Raw genomic sequence first — 17,821 nt, forward strand, 5'->3', positions numbered from 1 at the left:
TCTGGAGGAGCCCTTTCCATGTTTTTTGGTGGGTTGACCCAGCTCTTATTCTCGGTCAAAGATGTCAGTCAGTCCCCGTTTTGGCCTTTTGCAAAGGTTAGTCAGTAACAGGTACATGACCTAAGGAAGGCTAGTCAGTATTTCTCTGTGAGGTTTAATGTGTGGTCTCTCTTTGTCTGAATTGTCATGTTGTGTTGACAATGTAGGCTTGGCATGTAAATGGCCATTTTGCCATCAAACAGAAAAGGATTTTTGAGGACGAAGCCAACCAAACTAGAGATAAAGGGCCAGATACATAGTTTGAATTTCTGGATCCAGCTGTGCCTGAATTAGATATCCCTTGGAATTCCTGGCTCCCTTTTTAGCTAACACCAACTTGAGTTGGATTTCTGTCATTTATAAAAACAAGTTCTGACTAATTCAAAGATTTTGGGGTATGGCAAGTAATGAGAAGTTGGTTACGTCAACATGGGATAGTGGACAGTGAGAAGTATCCCCCCTCCAGCTGAGAATTGGCAATCCTTGCTCTGTAAGAGCATAGAATCTGTTAAATTGTTGTCTTAAGTCTCAGACAAATAGGCCTACTAATGGTGGAGCTTTAGGGGACATAGTAGAAAACCACTAGGTATTAGAATTTTCTGGCCATTTTGTAGTCTTCAGGCATGTGTTGAAAGAGGTGTTTGTTGCTACTGGGCTTGTAAGACAAGAGGTAAGATGACATTTTATTTTATTTATTTTTTTAAAGATTTTATTTATTTATTCACGAGAGAGAGAGAGAGAGAGAGAGAGAGAGAGGCAGAGACACAGGCAGAAGGAGAAGCAGGCTCCATGCACCAGGAGCCCAACGTGGGACTCGATCCGGGTCTCCAGGATCACTCTGACAAAGGAGGGCGGGGGTGGGGGTGGGGGAGCAGTGGCAGGTAGTCTCTGGCAGGGACTTCGCACAAAGAGGCTCATCCGCTGGTGTCTGCTGGCCCAAGTTGGGGTGTGACAGCCAGCAAACAGGGCCCTGGAGCAGTACCCCCAAACCAGCCCCGAGTTGGAGGAGGAGCAGGGTGGCAGAGGCCACTCTGGCTGGCTTCTTGGAGATGAGCTGCTCCCAAGAGGGTTCTGAAGGGTGAACACTGGCCCTTGAGCCCTCCAGGACCCGAACAAGAGGAGCTCTGTGGGGAGTCTCTGGAGTTCTCAGCCAGCAGGTGAGGCCATCAGTCATAAAGCCTCTTCACTGCTTTCTCCAGGTTGGTGTAGAGACCGGCCATGCTGCGGGGGAAGAAGGAGTCCACCACACTCGGCGGAGGTAGCCACTGAGGTCAGTCTGGAAGAACGTGACCAGCTTGGTCTTGTTGGGCTCCCCTGGCAGAGGCTCACAGAAGCACCCACAAGGGTGGTTAAACCCTCTCACGTAACCTGGCTTCAGAGGACATAACAGGTGTTCTACGTGGACAGCATTGGAACTGAGCATCCCGTCCTCACACTTCTTGACTAGCACCAAGTCCACAAAGTCCCTGGGGGAAATGAGCTTCGTGGCAGCCGAGGGGGTGGCGGTTCTGCTCACGCACAGCATATCAGTGATGCTTTCGATAATTTCAAAGCTGCTCACATTCTCATCCCACTTGTCTCGCAGGGTCCCAGCAAGCGGCTTCATGCAGCCCCACACTCTGTCTGGTGTCGAGTTCACAATGCCTTCTCCCCGGCACAGGTTCCCTGGAAACTCCACAGATGGCCTCCGGGAAACTGAAACTCCATTGCCTTCCCGGCAAATCTTCCATCCTGACTCCTCCCGCCGGACCGGAGCACCTTCTCCGCCACCGCGTCGCTCATCTGCGCGGCCACCGCCGGGCCCACCGCGCCCACCGCGCTGAGGGCTGCCGGCAGCTGTGGGGGTCGCGGCGGGGTCGCGGCAGCGGCGGGCCGGGTCTGGGCTCCCTGCTAATTTCTGAATTGACCCTCAGCACTTTCACTTTTCCTTATTGTGTAGGTGGGAACATTATCTGACTAGCTGGCTTCAGCATTTTATTTTCATGACAGTCTGATAAAAGGTGTGCTTTAGGGGGACAAGAAATATAGTTAGGTGAGTGACTTCACTGGATCCTTCACCTTGTGACAGGTGGTGCAGAAGCTGGTAAAACTTTAAGTATTGCAAATGTTTAGATTTCCTTTTTTTGCTGCTTTGTTCTCATTTGGTCCTACTCAGACCCCAGGGAAACTCTGCCAATTCCTACTAAGAAATTACTGGCTCTCTGGCTAAACTGATAATGTCACCAAAATGGTGGTGTGGGAGACCCCAGCCTCATCTTCCAATAAAGGTAAAAAATGAGCTATCCACAGATGAAAATGGGGAGATATTGGTCAAACAGTACCAACTTCCAGTTATAAGATGAATAAATTCTGGGGATCTGATATGAAGCATAGTGATTATAATTAATACTATTGTATTATATACTTGAAAGTTGCTAAGGGAATAGATCTTAAATGTCCTCACCACCAAAAGGAAATGGCAATTTTGTGATATGATAGAGATGTTAGCTAATACTATGGTGGTAATCATTTTGCAATACATTAGTGTATCAAGTCAATATGGTGTGTGTACACCTTAAGTTTGCAAAATGTCATATGTTGATGATATCTCAATAAAGCTGGAAAAAATAAAAGAAATTTAGCTTAATAAAAAAAATGAAATCAGTCAATCTCTAAAGTGTTAGGTAATGAAAGATTAAGGTTTACATTGTCAAACTGAAGCACGTGTACCCTTGAAGTCTATTAAGCACAGGGTACTGAGGGATCCTCAGAGCCTTGGGATAAAGTAATACAACTCCTTGGAGCATCAAATTTGTTCAAAGTGTTTTTGGGAAAAAATCTTGAATTTCTGTACCCTTTTCGTCACAAGTTAGGGCAAGTAAAATTGATAAAATTTGATTTTTCTGTACATTGGACAATAATTTTTTCTTGCCTTCAATGCATAAAGAAGAGAAAACACAGTGAAAAGAGTAGTGGAAAAATATGTTTTTATCATTACTGTAGGCCCCTTTGGTGAGTTATTGCTGCCATCCCATTCTAGCTGAAAATTGTTTTACACATTTTAATTTATTTTTATTCAACAAACACATATCGTCCTAGCTCTGTGCCAGGTACTATGTTTAAGTGCTTTGTATATGTTAACTCATAGCAACTTTATGAACTAGATGACTTAATTTGGTTCAAATTTTCCAACATGATAGATATCGCAATAGCTTCAACTGTTTACCAGAGTAGATGAGAAGAAAAGGTTTTCGGTTTATTTTCCTTGGTGGTAACTTAGAATCAATTTTTACACTGAAACAAAATGAAACGAATGAGTTTATATTATGGGGAAAAATATAAAAGTCTAAAAAAAATTTTAGGACAAGACATAAATAAGTCTTCAAAAATACTTCTAACTTTGGGCAGGCTGCTTTGGCCTAAGTTCTCAGGATCTGAGTTCAATATTTTTCTTCCCCAGAAATATTTTGGGAGCAGCAGGTTAAGATTTGGTGTTTACTCTAAGGAGAGACTGTGTAATAATAAAATCTTAAGGAATCAGAATTATAAAGCTATAATAAAGGAAAAAGCTTCAGGCTGATATTTTGGGATAGTGGTGATATGTGGCCCCTTGGAATCATAATCCATAAGAGGCTGGGGACTTGGGGAACTACAAACACCTAGGGAGCTTGGCAAGGAGCCTGAATGGGGAGCTGGGAGGAAGGGGGCAGTGTATGGGAAATGGATGAAGTTAGAAGCAGTATCTTGTCCTCTTTTAGAACACTCAGGAGAATTGTATTACACGTTCTCCAAAGTTGTACAGCTTTATTTCTGCAAAGCTGCCTGTAAATATACATCCTATATTCCCACTGGCTTGCATTTTAATCATGATGCTTTATCCTTCTGATTGCACTTCAGTGGATAGTGATTTCTAATATTGGAAATCTCAAATGCTCAAAATGTAGTGATATAAACATCGTATATCCACGCAATAGAGCATTATTTGGCCATAGAAAATAAATGAAATTCTCATACGTGCTATAACATGAATAAACCTAGAAAAATGTTATACTAAGTAAAAGAAGCTAGACACAAAAGGCCACATATTGTATGATTCAATTCATACGAAATGTCCAAAATAGGAAAACTATAAAACAGAAAGTAGATCAGTAGTTGTCAGTGACTGGGGGGAGGGGGGGAGAAGGAAAAATGGGGAGTGACTACTGGTGGGTATGGGGCTCCTTTTGGAGTGATGAAAACATTATGGAATAAGAGAGTTGAGATGGTTATGTAACTTTGTGAATACACAAAAAAGCCACTGGTTTAAGTCGGCGAACTTTATGGCACATGAATTGGAGCTCAATTAAAAATAATAGCAATCTATGGACAAATAGGCATACAGAAAAGAAAAAGAAGTCTGCCCTTTTAAAGAAAGCTTTGGCAAATGCTTATGTAATATGAACCAACTTCTGTCTTGTCTCTGCTCCTCAATTTTTCTGCTCTGTAGATTTGTTCTTCCCATATTGTCTTAACCTGTTTTTTTTTTTTTTTAAGATTTTACTTATTTTATTTATTCATGAGAGACACACACAGAGAGAGAGGCAGAGACACAGGCAGAGGCAAAAGTGAGCTCCATGTAGAGAGCCCGACATGGGACTCGATCCCGGGTCTCCAGGATCATGCCCTGGGCTGAAGGTGGGGCTAAACCGCTGAGCCACCCGGGCTGCCCCCCATATTGTTTTAAATCAATACCCATGTATGAAGAAGGAGACTTGCCTTAACCTTCAATGGGCTAATTAATCAGTCCCTAAATTCTGGGCAAGAATGAGAAATTTGGGAGTTGAGAACTCACCCTCTTTTGGAGTTCTTTTTGGAGAATAGTGACACCAGATCCACTATTAATATAAGGAATTGGAGATTGAAGGGAAGATCTTACCTTTCCACAGTAGAAAATATCCTCCCTCCGCACCTTTCCTTTGGCTATCTTCTCCCTGATGGCCTCCCCCACTTCATGCTCATTTTGGTAGATGTAGGCCCCATCAATGTGCCGGTATCCTGTGTCAATGGCAATCTTCACTGACTTTGCACAGGTCCCCTTAGGGGTCTGAAATGACAAGGGGGTTATGGGGGGGAAGAAGAGAAATGGATCTTTCTTTTCATGATTCTTCATCAGGACACTCAGCACACAGACATTGTTTTTACAACAAAAATGACAAATTCCCAATTCCATGTTTTGATTGGAAGATGGTGTCTGGAGGCTAAGGACACTGACCTCACAGGGAACTCCCTTCCCACCCCCAGTGGGGGACTCTATCTTTCCCAAGTCTGCCCTAGCTTTGTGGCCTCAGAGATGGAATTTGATCAGTTTTACCAGGGATGAGAGATTTCACAACAGCCAAGTTATAAGAGGGCACAAGTTCATTGAAGAAGTCTCCATTATAAATTAAAGTTTGGGATAAACAAACTGAGATATATCCACAGAAGGGAATATCATTCAGTAATAAAAAGGAGTGAAATACTGATAATAGCAACATGAGTGAATATGAAGGCAATTATACTAAGTGAAAGAAGCCAGACGAAAAGTAAATAATGATTCCATTTGTGTAAAATACCAGAAAATGAAAACTAATGTATATTTCAGATGCAGATCAGTGATTATCTGGGGTGGGAGACAAGGGGTGAATCCCCCCATGGGTGGCAGGGAGGAATTGTGAAAGAACACAAGGAAACTGGGGATCCCTGGGTGGCTCAGAGGTTTGGCACCTGCCTTTGGCCCAGGGCGCAATCCTGGAGTCCCGGGATCGAGTCCCGCGTCGGGCTCCCGGCATGGAGCCTGCTTCTCCCGCCTCCTGTGTCTCTGCCTCTCTCTCTCTGTGTGTCTATCATAAATAAATAAATAAATCTTAAAAAAAAAAAAGAACACAAGGAAACTTTTACAGTGCTGGATATGTTTACCATCTTGATTATAGTGATGGCTTCATGGGTGTACATAGGAGTCAAACGCATCAAATTGAATACTTCAAATATGTATAGTTTATTGTATGTCAATTCTTCCTCAATAAAACTGGGAAAGAAGAGTGTTGGGGGGTGTTAGATTTTTCAAATTTGGTATCCAAATCTTTGTTCATTTTATTAACCTGCATGAAGCATAAGAATATTTGCTCCCCTGAACATTGACAGAACCTAAAGACCTGACAAACTCTTGACACTGGAAACATAAGTTATCCATTCTTCAGATTGCACATAAATTGCTGTTCTTTAGGTCTGATGACATTTTAAATATACATGAGTATGTCTCATTTTAGTTACATATTTTCTTAAGAAGAAACGGAAGCCTGTGATGGATATTTCCATCAAAGATAAGCATCTAGTCTCGCTGAATAAAATATTCAAATCATCTTTTAGGTTGTGTGTGGAGTAGAGGGTTAATCCTATTTATAGATTTTTAATGACCTCATATTCAGATGGTGATCATTCCAATCTTGTTCACAAATACTGAGAACTCCTTGTGCTTGCTTCTATATCTTCAGTGTTCTGACCAAATTCTTGACAAATCTCAACAGACCTATGAATTCTGGCCCACAGAAGTCGATTTATTGAGAATGAGTGAGAAAAGAAATCTCTTGCATTTCTAGTGACTTTGTAGTCCTGGCCTGGAAATAAAAAGCACTGGAAGCATAAATTGTATTTTCTTTCCCTACTTCAGTTGAAAGTCATCACTACTGAGAAGATAAGAGGATATGAAAAATGAAAAAATTGGCTACACAGATGGTATTAGGAAATAGGATTCATAGTCGCAAATAGCTGGGAAAAGAGACACACTTTCCAGGAATGTCAGAAATATCTCTTTGCTTTATTAATTGACAACATGATTAATAGAACTTGAATAGAAATTGAGGCAACACCCCCTCCCCCCAAACACCCTGGAAAATGAGATGTTATGGATGACAGCAAGCGTGATAACAAAACACACTGGAAGAGGAGACTTGGGGTAGATTCCAAAAATTCAACGGTCAAAATAAAAATACTACTTCCATTATTGGGTATATACATAGTATTAATGAAAAGAATAAAGCCTCATATGAGATGGTAAATACAATCTCAGAAATAGCACTGAGATTTTGTGGCTGGAACTGATAAATGGAAGTACAGAACTCAAAATAGACTTAATACAAGGGGAAAAACCTCTAACAATGCATATTAAAGTATATGCTTATTTTTTCAAAGATCAACCCAAGACAAGAGGCACAGGGGAGAGCATTTAGGATAAAGAAAACAAGAAAGACAAAGGCTAAGTTGGGAGTGCGGTACTGAAGCAATATACGAATGATGCTTTACTTCAGGAGGGCACAGAAGCAAGTTATAATAGTTAGAGTCTTCAATTATTCAGCTATCATTAAAGAGCCTTTTCTAAAAGCTGAATATCTGGTACAGTCTTTGCTTGCTAAAAATATTTTCCTTCAGATGGCAGAAGCAGCAATGAGGTGAATTACTATTTTGGACTTAATTTTAATCAATATGGAAGAACTAGTTGGAAATGTGGATGTGAGAAAAATGCTTCTTTTTAATTCTTAAATGTAGCATAAGAGAAGTTGTATGTAGATTCTGACAGATTCTTTAAGAAAATTCACTTTAAGGAAAACTCAGAAAGATCAAATAGAATACTATATTTGGAGACTCAAATAAATGACACGACAGTAGAATCTTAAATGCAAAATTTTGACTCCATGCATTAAGGATGGTATCAGTGAAATAAAGAATTCAGTTTCCTAAAATGGTCAACAGCACCCTTCCTTCACTCAAGAAAGGGGAGAGTTGGGATCCCTGGGTGGCGCAGCGGTTTGGCACCTGCCTTTGGCCCAGGGCACAATCCTGGAGACCCGGGATCGAGTCCCACATCGGGCTCCCGGTGCATGGAGCCTGCTTCTCCCTCTGCCTGTGTCTCTGCCCCTCTCTCTCTCTCTGTGTGTGTGACTATCATAAATAAATAAAAATTAAAAAAAAAAAGAAAGGGGAGAGTCCTATAAGGATGCAGTGCCACCTTCCAGAAGGTAACATATATCCTAGGTCTACATCCATTATATAGTCCTGTGTCTCCATTAAGTAGAATACACAAATCTGAAAATACAGCAGGAGTGGTTCAGCTTAGCATTATTCCCTTTGACTCACTTAGAAAATGTGTGCTTCTCATCCCTGAATTTGAGGCTCTGTGGATTCTAGGTCCTAGTTCCCAGGGGAACCCAGGGTGCTTATTTCAAGAGTTCAGTATTTGAGGAAAGATGTTGCCATACTGGCAGGGGTAAGTAACCTTCTCACAGGAGGAGATAGGGCTTCTCCGCTGTTACATGATGAGCCAAGGAGGAGAATGTTGGGCACCTAGGGCATCCAATGATACACCCCTTCCCAATTTTGATAGTTAACAGCTAAGAGCAGCACCATAATCTGAGAAGGATTGGTTGACCAGGAACTCTTACAACTCAGAGATGAGCATCTAGCTTGTAATATTTCATAAGCCACCTAGACCAGAAGAGATGTTGGATAAGGATGCAAGAAACCTAGAATGGGCAGTTCAGGAAGGAGATTAAGTTGTAACTTGAAGACAGCTTTCGTGGCAGGAGCCATCCCCCCTCCCCCTTTTTTTTTTGCATGGCACAAATAAATAATCTTTAATTTCAATAAATAGCTCCCCATTACGCCAGACAACAGGCTGTGGGAACGATACAGAAGCATCCAATAGGGAAAGATCTATTCTAACTACACTAATTCCTTAGCACGAGAAAAACGACTTTGGGTCACACACAAACACAGAGATGCTCAGAGTATGACAAAGGAAGGAGTCATCTTGGATGGGAGTGTGGTGGCATTTTAATCCATGTAGCTGTCCTTTGCAGGTCTTCTGGGTGCCACAATCACCACGAATCGGTCAAATAAGGTTACTTTTGCTCTATCATATTCTGTTTACTTGATATCCGCACATGCTGTTACTGAAGGTGGGGTCTTGACAGACAGGAGGACACTGGGTGAGATTTCACTGGGAGAGGCAGAGAGAAGGGAGGGCGGAGGGCTGAGGTCCCGCAGAGCGCCTTGCTCACCAGGAGGACACACAGGGACACACACGTGTTCACCTGCGAGGGCACACACATGAGAACGTTCACATACTACCCACAGGGGGTCCTTAGGAGTAGGATAACATGAGGACAAGTTCAGTGAAGCCAGGGAAGTTTCTTACACCGGCATATTTTTGGGTGCCACTTGGTTTCTTCAGAGTCTAATCTATCACGTCTACTAAAGAGAAGACAAAGTACTTACATTTTGGGAGAAAGGTATCAGGTTTGAAGAACCCCAGGGAACAGCAGGCTGTTCAGAAGCCACCCAGTCAGCAGCTGTGCATTCTGGGTGTGGGGGTCGGGCCTCCCGCACACCGGCCAAGCTCTTAGAGAATTTCATCTCAATGGAGGCTGGCACCCTTGGGGAGGCCTGAGGGTTGAAAGTGCATTTGGGGGTAGGGGTATCAACAGGAGCAAGCACTGCCAGTAAGTCTCACAGCAGAGTCCACTCCGCTCGTGACATACAGATGGGTTTTCCAGAAAGTTCTCAGGCTTTGCTCATTGAGGGCAACCATTTTGTGTTCAATAGCCAGCCTCCTCTCAGTTCTGAGAGGATTTGTGTATGTGTGTTTCCGTTGTGGATATAATAGGCACATGACACATTTTTTTCTGTCTTAATTTTCTTCCTTTTTTTTTTTTTTTCCCCTCCAACAAATGAAAGCTGCTTTCCCTGCAGCCCTCAGGTCACCTCCAGCGAGGCGGGAGACACGCGGTCACACTCAGCCGGGGACCTCGGGCTGTGCCACTGCTCCACTGCGGTGCGGTGAGTGTTGAGCACCCGCTGCCAGTGGTTGGATTCAGAGGGGCCCGAGGAGTACTGGCCGATGACAATTCTTCAGATGAAGTCACTGCTGCTTGGCATGTTGTGGCCAACACTGTACACACTAAGCTGGCATTTTCAAGTTCTTCTTGGGGAACTTTGAAGCTGAAGGATTCATTGTAAAAGGGATCGAGTGTGCCTCTTAAGAAGGATGTCTTCTTTGTTTTCACAAGCTTGAGTCCATGTACCAGCTGGATTGTCACAAAGGGGTCTGAACCTTGGGTCACATCGGTTTGAAGAAGCTGCTTGGCTCGAATGACATCCACATTCAGCGTCCCAGCACTGGGGAGATAATTCAGTGACAGAAGCAGCTCCCCCAGCTCCACTTCATTCTGAGAGCCGGGGACCAGCGCCTTCCACCAATGCCCGCCTTTCAGCAGGTCAACCTCGCACAGAGGCACCGACACCTTCCCAATGACACGATGGCGGGAAAACTTCTCAAAATCCACCACGGTTGGCAGCAGGGTCCTCCTCTGAGCTTGGAGGAGGGGGATCTCGAAGGTGTAAGGCTCCTCACAGGCTTCTGGGTCTTGCGTTTGGCCCCCGTCTGCTTAGAGTTGCTCTGGTCTGGCAGGAGACGGATCTGGACACAGGGGTTCCATGGGCCCTGTCCCGTCCCGGCGCCAGCCGTCCTGGGGCACGGGCGGGGCGGGTCCCTGGCCTCCGTCCCCCGGCGTCAGGCGGCGGTGGCAGGTGGCACCGGGAGCTGAGCGCAGCACGCCCCGCTGGCCCCCGGCGGGGCCTCCCGGACTGTTAGCCCGCGTGGTCGCGCTGGAGTGGGGCGCGCAGCTGGGGCCGAGCGCTCTGGAGCAGTGCCTGGGCCGGGTCCGCCTGAGCCCCGCGGCCGGATGGCTCCTTTTTGGCACTGAGAACACCAAACTCCACGGCTTTCATGCCAGGAAGTGGGGAGCCGGGTCGTCTGGACTCGAGACTTGGACCCCTCCGGGTCAGGCTGCGCAGCCTGAGATGTGTCTGAGGACGAGCCTCCGCGTGCGATCTGGGGAGTTGGTCCGAGCGGTCAGAGGGGCTTTCCCGGCTGTGTGGACGAGTCCCCGTCCTGGTCACGCTCCGGCGGGCCGTCCTGGAGGTCCGCCACCTCCCCCTCGCGCTCAGCCGCCGGGGCGTGCCCTCCCCGCAGGGGCCGGGGGCGGGAGCCCAGGGGGGAGGAAGGAGGAGGCAGCCGGGCGGCCCCAGACCGGAGCGGCGGGCTCAGGAGCGGCGCCCGCCCCTCCGCCGGCCGCGCGGTCCTGGCCCTTCCCGTCCCCCTTCCCCTTCCCCGCGCTCCGGCTCCCGGGTTCGGGCGCTGGAGCCGGGGCGGCCGCGGGGCTGGAGGCGGCGGGGGCGGGGCGGGGCGGGGCGGGCCGGGGCGGGGGGAGCGGGGCGGCGCCCGGCGGCGGCACCTGCCGAGCAGGAGCTAGTTCCTCTTAACCTACCTCGTTAAAGACCTTTCCAGGGGAGAGACCAAACCACTCTGGGAGCGCTTCTCCCAGGGGGTGGACTTCGCATACGAAGCCCGCAGGCTCAGGAGACCTCCGGTAGCCGTAGTGGCGGTGGCGGGTGCCGCAGGGCAGACGCCCTCCTTGGCTTAGCTGCCAGCAGTGTGGGCCGCTGCTTACTCCCGTCTGATTCCCTGCACGCGCGATCCAGGGTAGAACAGGCTGGCTCTCGCACCCCAACCCAGCACAACCCCGTGGCCCCCTCCAGAGCACCCTGTGGGACCAAGGAGCGACCGGATCACAGTGCACTCTTCCCACTGTAGGAACTGCTATTCTCCCTTCTACAGGCCTGAGTCCTGAGAGTGTTCTCCGCTGAGCCGCCCGCATGCAAGTCTCCTTCTCAGAGGCTGTTCTCCAGAGGACCCAACCCAAGAAGACACTAGGGTAAAGAAGGATTTCTTGAGCTACAGAGAGTACTAATGATACATACATTAAGCGATAAACGGGACTATGAAAATAGACTCTGTTCATCGAGACACCATTAAAAGCGTAAAAAGACAAATAGGAAGGGGTATTTTCGCATAGATGTAACTGACAAAGGTCTCATACTAGATATTTTACAAATCCACTAACAAGAAGAAAAGAGAAATCCAAAAAAGAAAAATGCACAGAAGGCACACTTCGTGAAAGATATCAAAAATGTTTAATAAAAATAGGAAAAACTGGCCAATTTCATCTAGAGTAAAGGGAAAGTAAACCACAGTAAGAGTTTATTCGACACTTATAAAATGACATTAATTAAAAAGACACCAAATGTTGATGAGAATGAGGAGCAGAGCCACCCTCGTACATTGTTGGAAGAAGTGCAAATTATACGAATACCTTGGAAATTATTTATATTGACATCATCTCCTAAAATTGAAGATACTGTACTCCACGGGACAGCAGTTCCTCTCTTACATGTATATCTTAGCGAAATTCATACATGTGTGCAATAAGACCTGTGTAGGACTCTTTCTAGAAATAGTGTCTGCAAAGCCCCAAACTGGAAGTAATTCAAATGCCCATCAACAGTGAAATGGATACTGACATATTCTTATGATTAAGCAGTCATACAGCAATAAAAATGGCCAAAGACCGTGATTAATTACATGGGTGAGTTTTACAAGATTATATTTAGAAAAAGAAGCAGAAAAAAATGGGGCAACCAGTGTTTCTATTCATGTGAAGTTCAAAAATTGTATAGAAATGTATGTTACAGTTGTGTAACTCTTAGAAAATTCTTACAAAAAAAAACCAAGAAAAGCCATCACCGTAAGACTTAGAAGAGCAATCCTCTCTTGAGGGAGGAAGGCTTTCAGGTTGGGAAGGGCACACACAGAGTTTCTGGGGTCTGGTATGTTCTAATTTTGGATCTTATTGCCAAGGAGCGACAAAAAGCATTTGTCCCGCCTTAAGTCCATTGTACTTCAAAATTTTAAATGTTAAAAAAAGAAAAGGAGGTAGATCAAAAATAAGGGAGTAAGTGACTCAGTAAGTTTCAAAGCCTTAGATTTGACTCAATAAGTTTCAAAGCCTTAGATTTGGGCCTAAAACATCATTTTTGGCCTAAGATCTACCATCTGCTCTCCTTAGCCTAGATCCAATTGGTTGCCAAGCTTTGTAGAGCTTCCCTCAATGATGTGTGGCCTTCCGCCAAGTTCCTTCCTTCCTAGGCTCCAGCCAAATTAGTTTCCTCAGAGCTACCAACCACGTTCAAGTCTTTGTTCTTTTTTGCCTGATTTATTATAGAAGCCTTCTCACCTGATCTCTATGTGTTCTGTCTCTTCTCATTTTAATTCATTGTAATTTGGACAGGTTAATATTTTTGAAAAAGAAACCCATTCTTTGCTCCCTGGTATTTTGTTGTTGTTGTTACCCGGCCCAAACTATTTTTTTGCAGCTTGATGTGTAGCACTAATTGCCTCTGGAGAGGAATGATATGTGTGTGTGTGTATAAAACAAAATGCAGAGGTCATTTCTTGGTGTTTGATTTTTAAAAGCCAAGGCTTCTGTGGCAGGTGTGTGAGTATGAGGGGATCACAGGTATTGGAAAGAACTCAGGATATACCCTGCACTAAAGTAAAAACAAACACCAACTGAATTCTTGACCCTCAGAATATCAGCCCACAGAACATTTTACAAAACCATAAATGAGTTGCCATTACCTAAAAATTCATAATTACTTTGGGATCCCTGGGTGGCGCAGCGGTTTGGTGCCTGACTTTGGCCCAGGGCGCGATCCTGAAGACCCGGGATCGAATCCCATGTCGGGCTCCTAGTGCATGGAGCCTGCTTCTCCCTCTGTCTGTGTCTCTGCCTCTCTCTCTGTGTGTGACTATCATAAATAAATAAACATTAAAAAAAATCGTAATTACTTTATAATGTTTTCTGAAAATTGTTAGAAAGTCAGGCCATGCTGCACCCTTGCTTGTGCATACAACTGACTGTAGTGGAGAAGGTGCTATCCTTGGACTGGTCAGTGGGGTCTCCAGTTTTGCTGATTCTTGCACTCATGCCTGCTATCAGAATGGGAAAGCAGAACAAAACACAGAAATAGACTTACCTCCTCAGGACACTTATTTGTGCTTGCTGTCTGGTTCCTGGTCTCTTTAGGTGGAGGTTATGGAACCACTCCGACTGCTGACAAAGATTCTTTTGTTTTTGCATCAACCGACTTCAGCAAGAATCCTGATAAGTCAGTTTAGGAACAACTCCTTGCCCTCTATGTATGATCCCTCTCCCTGTCTAATCAGGAACCCTCAACTGCCACCATCGCCCAGGCAATGTCATAGCAAGAATCCTGTTAGATTGATTTAGCCAATCAACCAATTTAGCCCTTATCCCTGATGTTTTCTCTCAGCATTTTTCCAGCCACTGACCCCCACCCTGCTCCTTCGCTATAAATTCCCTTGCTGTTTTTGGAGTGGGAGCTCAACCTCTCTGCTTCACCGCTCCTGCAAAATCCCATTGCAGTGGTTCTTAGACCTATCACAACAGCACCTGCCCTTGAATCAAGTTCTTTTACCGTGCTTTCACAAGTGTCATTGCATTATTCTTTTCCTTTAGCATGTTGTCCCCAGAATTTAATAAAAATGCCTGGTATAATGTGAAATAAGGTTCCCTGGGTTGAGAGGAGGAGATTTGATGGGCATTGAAGAAAAAGCGAGGAATATTTAAAGGATGGCAAAATCCTGAGGAGTCCTAAGCCTATCCCCCCCATCCCCTTCCAGCTCAGGGGCAGAACAGACTTGATTTTTCAGGCTCCCCCTTACTACTCATCAAGGGTTTGGACTTCACCTTTCCCTTGCCCCAGATACAAAGCCCTTGGCTCACTCTCCAGACTGTGAAACCTGCTTTCAGCTACCGGAATCTCAACAAGGGCCACCCAGGAAAGAATACAGGATCATTTATGACTCCCAGTCTACTTCCCAGACCACCACTCCTTCCCCATAACTTGATGTTTCTTGATCTACCTCATAACTGGATTTGCTCATTGCCACTTTAACATTGAACCAGTGTTCGCTCTCTTAAAGCACTTCAGCTTTTCCTTACATTTTAGTTATATGTGTGTGTGTGTGTGTTTTCATCCTCAGTCACTCCACTTAAATCCCTTGTTTCTAAACCATTGTTTCAATCCCTATGCTACCTAGAAAAATGCCCTGCATTTGGTAGGCACACAATAAATATCTGTTAAACTAAATTATTGTCCATTTTCCAAAATATTTACCATTGGTCCTGGATTTGTGTCATTTGCACATCTGGAAACATTCTTGAGTTTTTCTTGAAGTTTTTGATAAATAAGGATTATTAACCCCATGGGCTGATGTTTATAAAAACAGGATTAATTTCTATCAAAACTGAAAAAAGGAGTAAGACCCAAACCCTCACCTGTTGGGACCTTCCCAGATGGAGCTGTAGGGAGGTTATTATAGATTATTGCATCCCTGTATGAAAACATTCTGAGAAGCTTTCAAAAGGAGAAAGTCACATGGATAATTTGTAGGTGTTACTTTTCATTAGTCATCATGAGGTGGGATAATGCACAGAGTGCTTAGTGATATTAAGTGTTGGTTCCATCTCAAATTCCCTGAGTCCATAGGCATGAAACACTTTTACAAGAAATTTGGGCTCACTCGGTGTCCATCCAAAGATGAATGGATAAAGAAGACATGGTCTATGTATACAATAGAATATTTCTCAGCCATTAGAAACGACAAATACCCACCATTTGCTTCAATGTGGATGGAACTGGAGGGTATTATGCGGAGTGAAATAAGTCAATTGGAGAAGGACAAACATTGTATGGTCTCATTCATTTGGGGAATATAAAAAATAATGAAAGGGAATAAAGGGGAAAGGAGAAAAAATGAGTGGGAAATATCAGGGAGGGAGACAGAACATGAGAGACTCCTAACTCTGGGAAATGAACTGGGGGAGGGGGAGTGGAAGGGGAGGTGGGTGGGGGGTGGGGGTGACTGGGTGACGGGCACTGAGGGGGACACTTGATGGGATGAGCACTGGGTGTTATTCTATATGTTGGCAAATTGAACACCAATAAAAAATAAATTTATAAAAAAATAAAAAGAAACTACTAGTAAAATAGAAAAAAAAGAAATTTGGGTTCATTAAGAAGAGGCATTGTTAGCCTTCCTCACTTTGGCCTTTCATATCTGCTTCCACCCTTATCTTCTTGAAGATATGGCTAGATCTTTCCCTGCTACTCTTCTGCTTTCTAACTTTGGCGTCAAAAGTGAACAGGATCCCAGGACAGATACTGATTGATGTGACCACATACATAAAAGATGAATTTCAGTTAAAGGGTTACCTCAGCCTGGCATTCGTCCTCTACTAGTTGTTGTGGAATGAGGGCTTGAAAAGAATCTAAGGCATGCCAAGTAGAGAAGACTGAATTTTGGCATCAGGACTAAATTTTGCCTTCAGGACTAAGACTGATTCTGAAGTTAAATTCAGTTGAGTACCTTTATTTCATGGTGGCTGACTTGGGCACAGGTAGTTCTAGCCTCTGTTTCATCAGTCCTGGGAAGATGATAAAGGGTTATCAGTTGCATAGCTTGGAAGAGAAAGCCAGGAATCTACTTTATCTGAGATACTCTGTTCTCACTTCTCATCTTCCCCTGCAGCAGATAAATGTTGTATATTTTTCTTTACATTAGAGTTTCTAATTTTATGAGACATACCATTAAGTCCATTTGTTACTTTGCAACTGGTAATATTTCTGATCACAAATGTAGTTGGTATATACATGATCTTCTTTTCTCATAGTATTCTTCTCACTTATATTGTCTAATTAGAGTATGTCTTATCTCCTGAAGTGAATAATAGCTCTTTTTTGGGGAATAACATGACTGATTTTGAATGTCTCTAAATTATAGCATTTAATATTACTAGACACATAGGCTGTATTCTCTAGCATTGTAAGTTTGGGGCAATTTTCTATCTCTCTATACTTCAGTTTTATCATCTGTTATAAATGGGGTTAAATGGTAGTACCTTTCATAATGTTTTGAGGATTAAATTAGAAAATACATTACACGTTAGGTGCCCCCAAATTTTAGCTGTTGTTGTCATATCCATTTACATCTCTGATGCTCACAAACATAGATATTCCCTTTTACAAACTCATTAATTTGAAAGCACCAGCTGAATACCCATTACACACTAGATGCTATTCTGGAAATATAGAGCTGAACAAGACATTCTCTCTTTCATAATGAATTTCACAGTCTTGTGGAAGACTGCAGAGAAACAATGATTACAATATAATATGATAAGAGCTACAGTAGAGTCAAGTCAAAGGGGCTATGTGAACACACCAGACAGGCAAGTTGTGGTGGCTGGAGAGATGGGATTCTAAGGAGCAGTGTCCTTGAGCTGAGTCGTGAAGGCTTAGTAGAAGTTGCCGAACTGAACAAATCAAGAAAGGGTGTTATAGATAGAAGGCAGCATGTTCATAGGCATGGAGATGGGGGAGTTGTTCTAGGAACTTAGGCGATTATGTTTGACACACAGAAGGGAGATAGAAGAATGGTGGTAGATTCTGCTGGACAGTCGGGTCTTGACTGAACCATGAGAGCTCAGTGTGCAAAATAAGGAATGTGGACTCTATCCTATAATTGATAGAGAGCCATTGAAATAATTAAGCAGAGGAGTGACATGATCAGATTTGGGGGGGTCCAAGGAAGATCCTGACAGCCCCAGTTTATATCATTGATTGGAAGGGACAAAATTGGAAGAACAGCCTAATGATAAATTAGGAACTAAACTAAGGCAGTGACAAAGGAGATGAAGAGGAGGGTGAATTGAGAACATATTTCTGAGATAAACTGAACAGCAATGATTTGGATGTAATGTGGACAAGGTGGGGGGCATGAGGAAGAGGGCAGAATCTTCATTCTTCA

At 44.1% G+C, this 17,821-nt stretch overlaps 1 protein-coding gene and 1 pseudogene across 1 annotated transcript; both read right to left on the reverse strand.

The window, feature by feature from the left end:
• Positions 1-800: 800 nt before the first annotated feature.
• LOC119877117 (stAR-related lipid transfer protein 5-like) lies at positions 801-9,619 on the reverse strand. Its single transcript, XM_038560566.1, is given in 6 exon segments — positions 801-1,297; positions 1,300-1,788; positions 1,791-1,926; positions 4,934-5,101; positions 9,307-9,474; positions 9,542-9,619. Coding segments are annotated over 6 exon segments (1,131 nt in total). The 3' UTR covers positions 801-1,205.
• A 112-nt stretch (positions 9,620-9,731) lies between these two features.
• Positions 9,732-10,600, reverse strand: LOC119877118 (annotated as a pseudogene).
• Positions 10,601-17,821: the final 7,221 nt, after the last annotated feature.

Source organism: Canis lupus, chromosome 16 (assembly GCF_011100685.1).
Source record: "Canis lupus familiaris isolate Mischka breed German Shepherd chromosome 16, alternate assembly UU_Cfam_GSD_1.0, whole genome shotgun sequence".
NCBI lineage: Eukaryota > Metazoa > Chordata > Mammalia > Carnivora > Canidae > Canis > Canis lupus.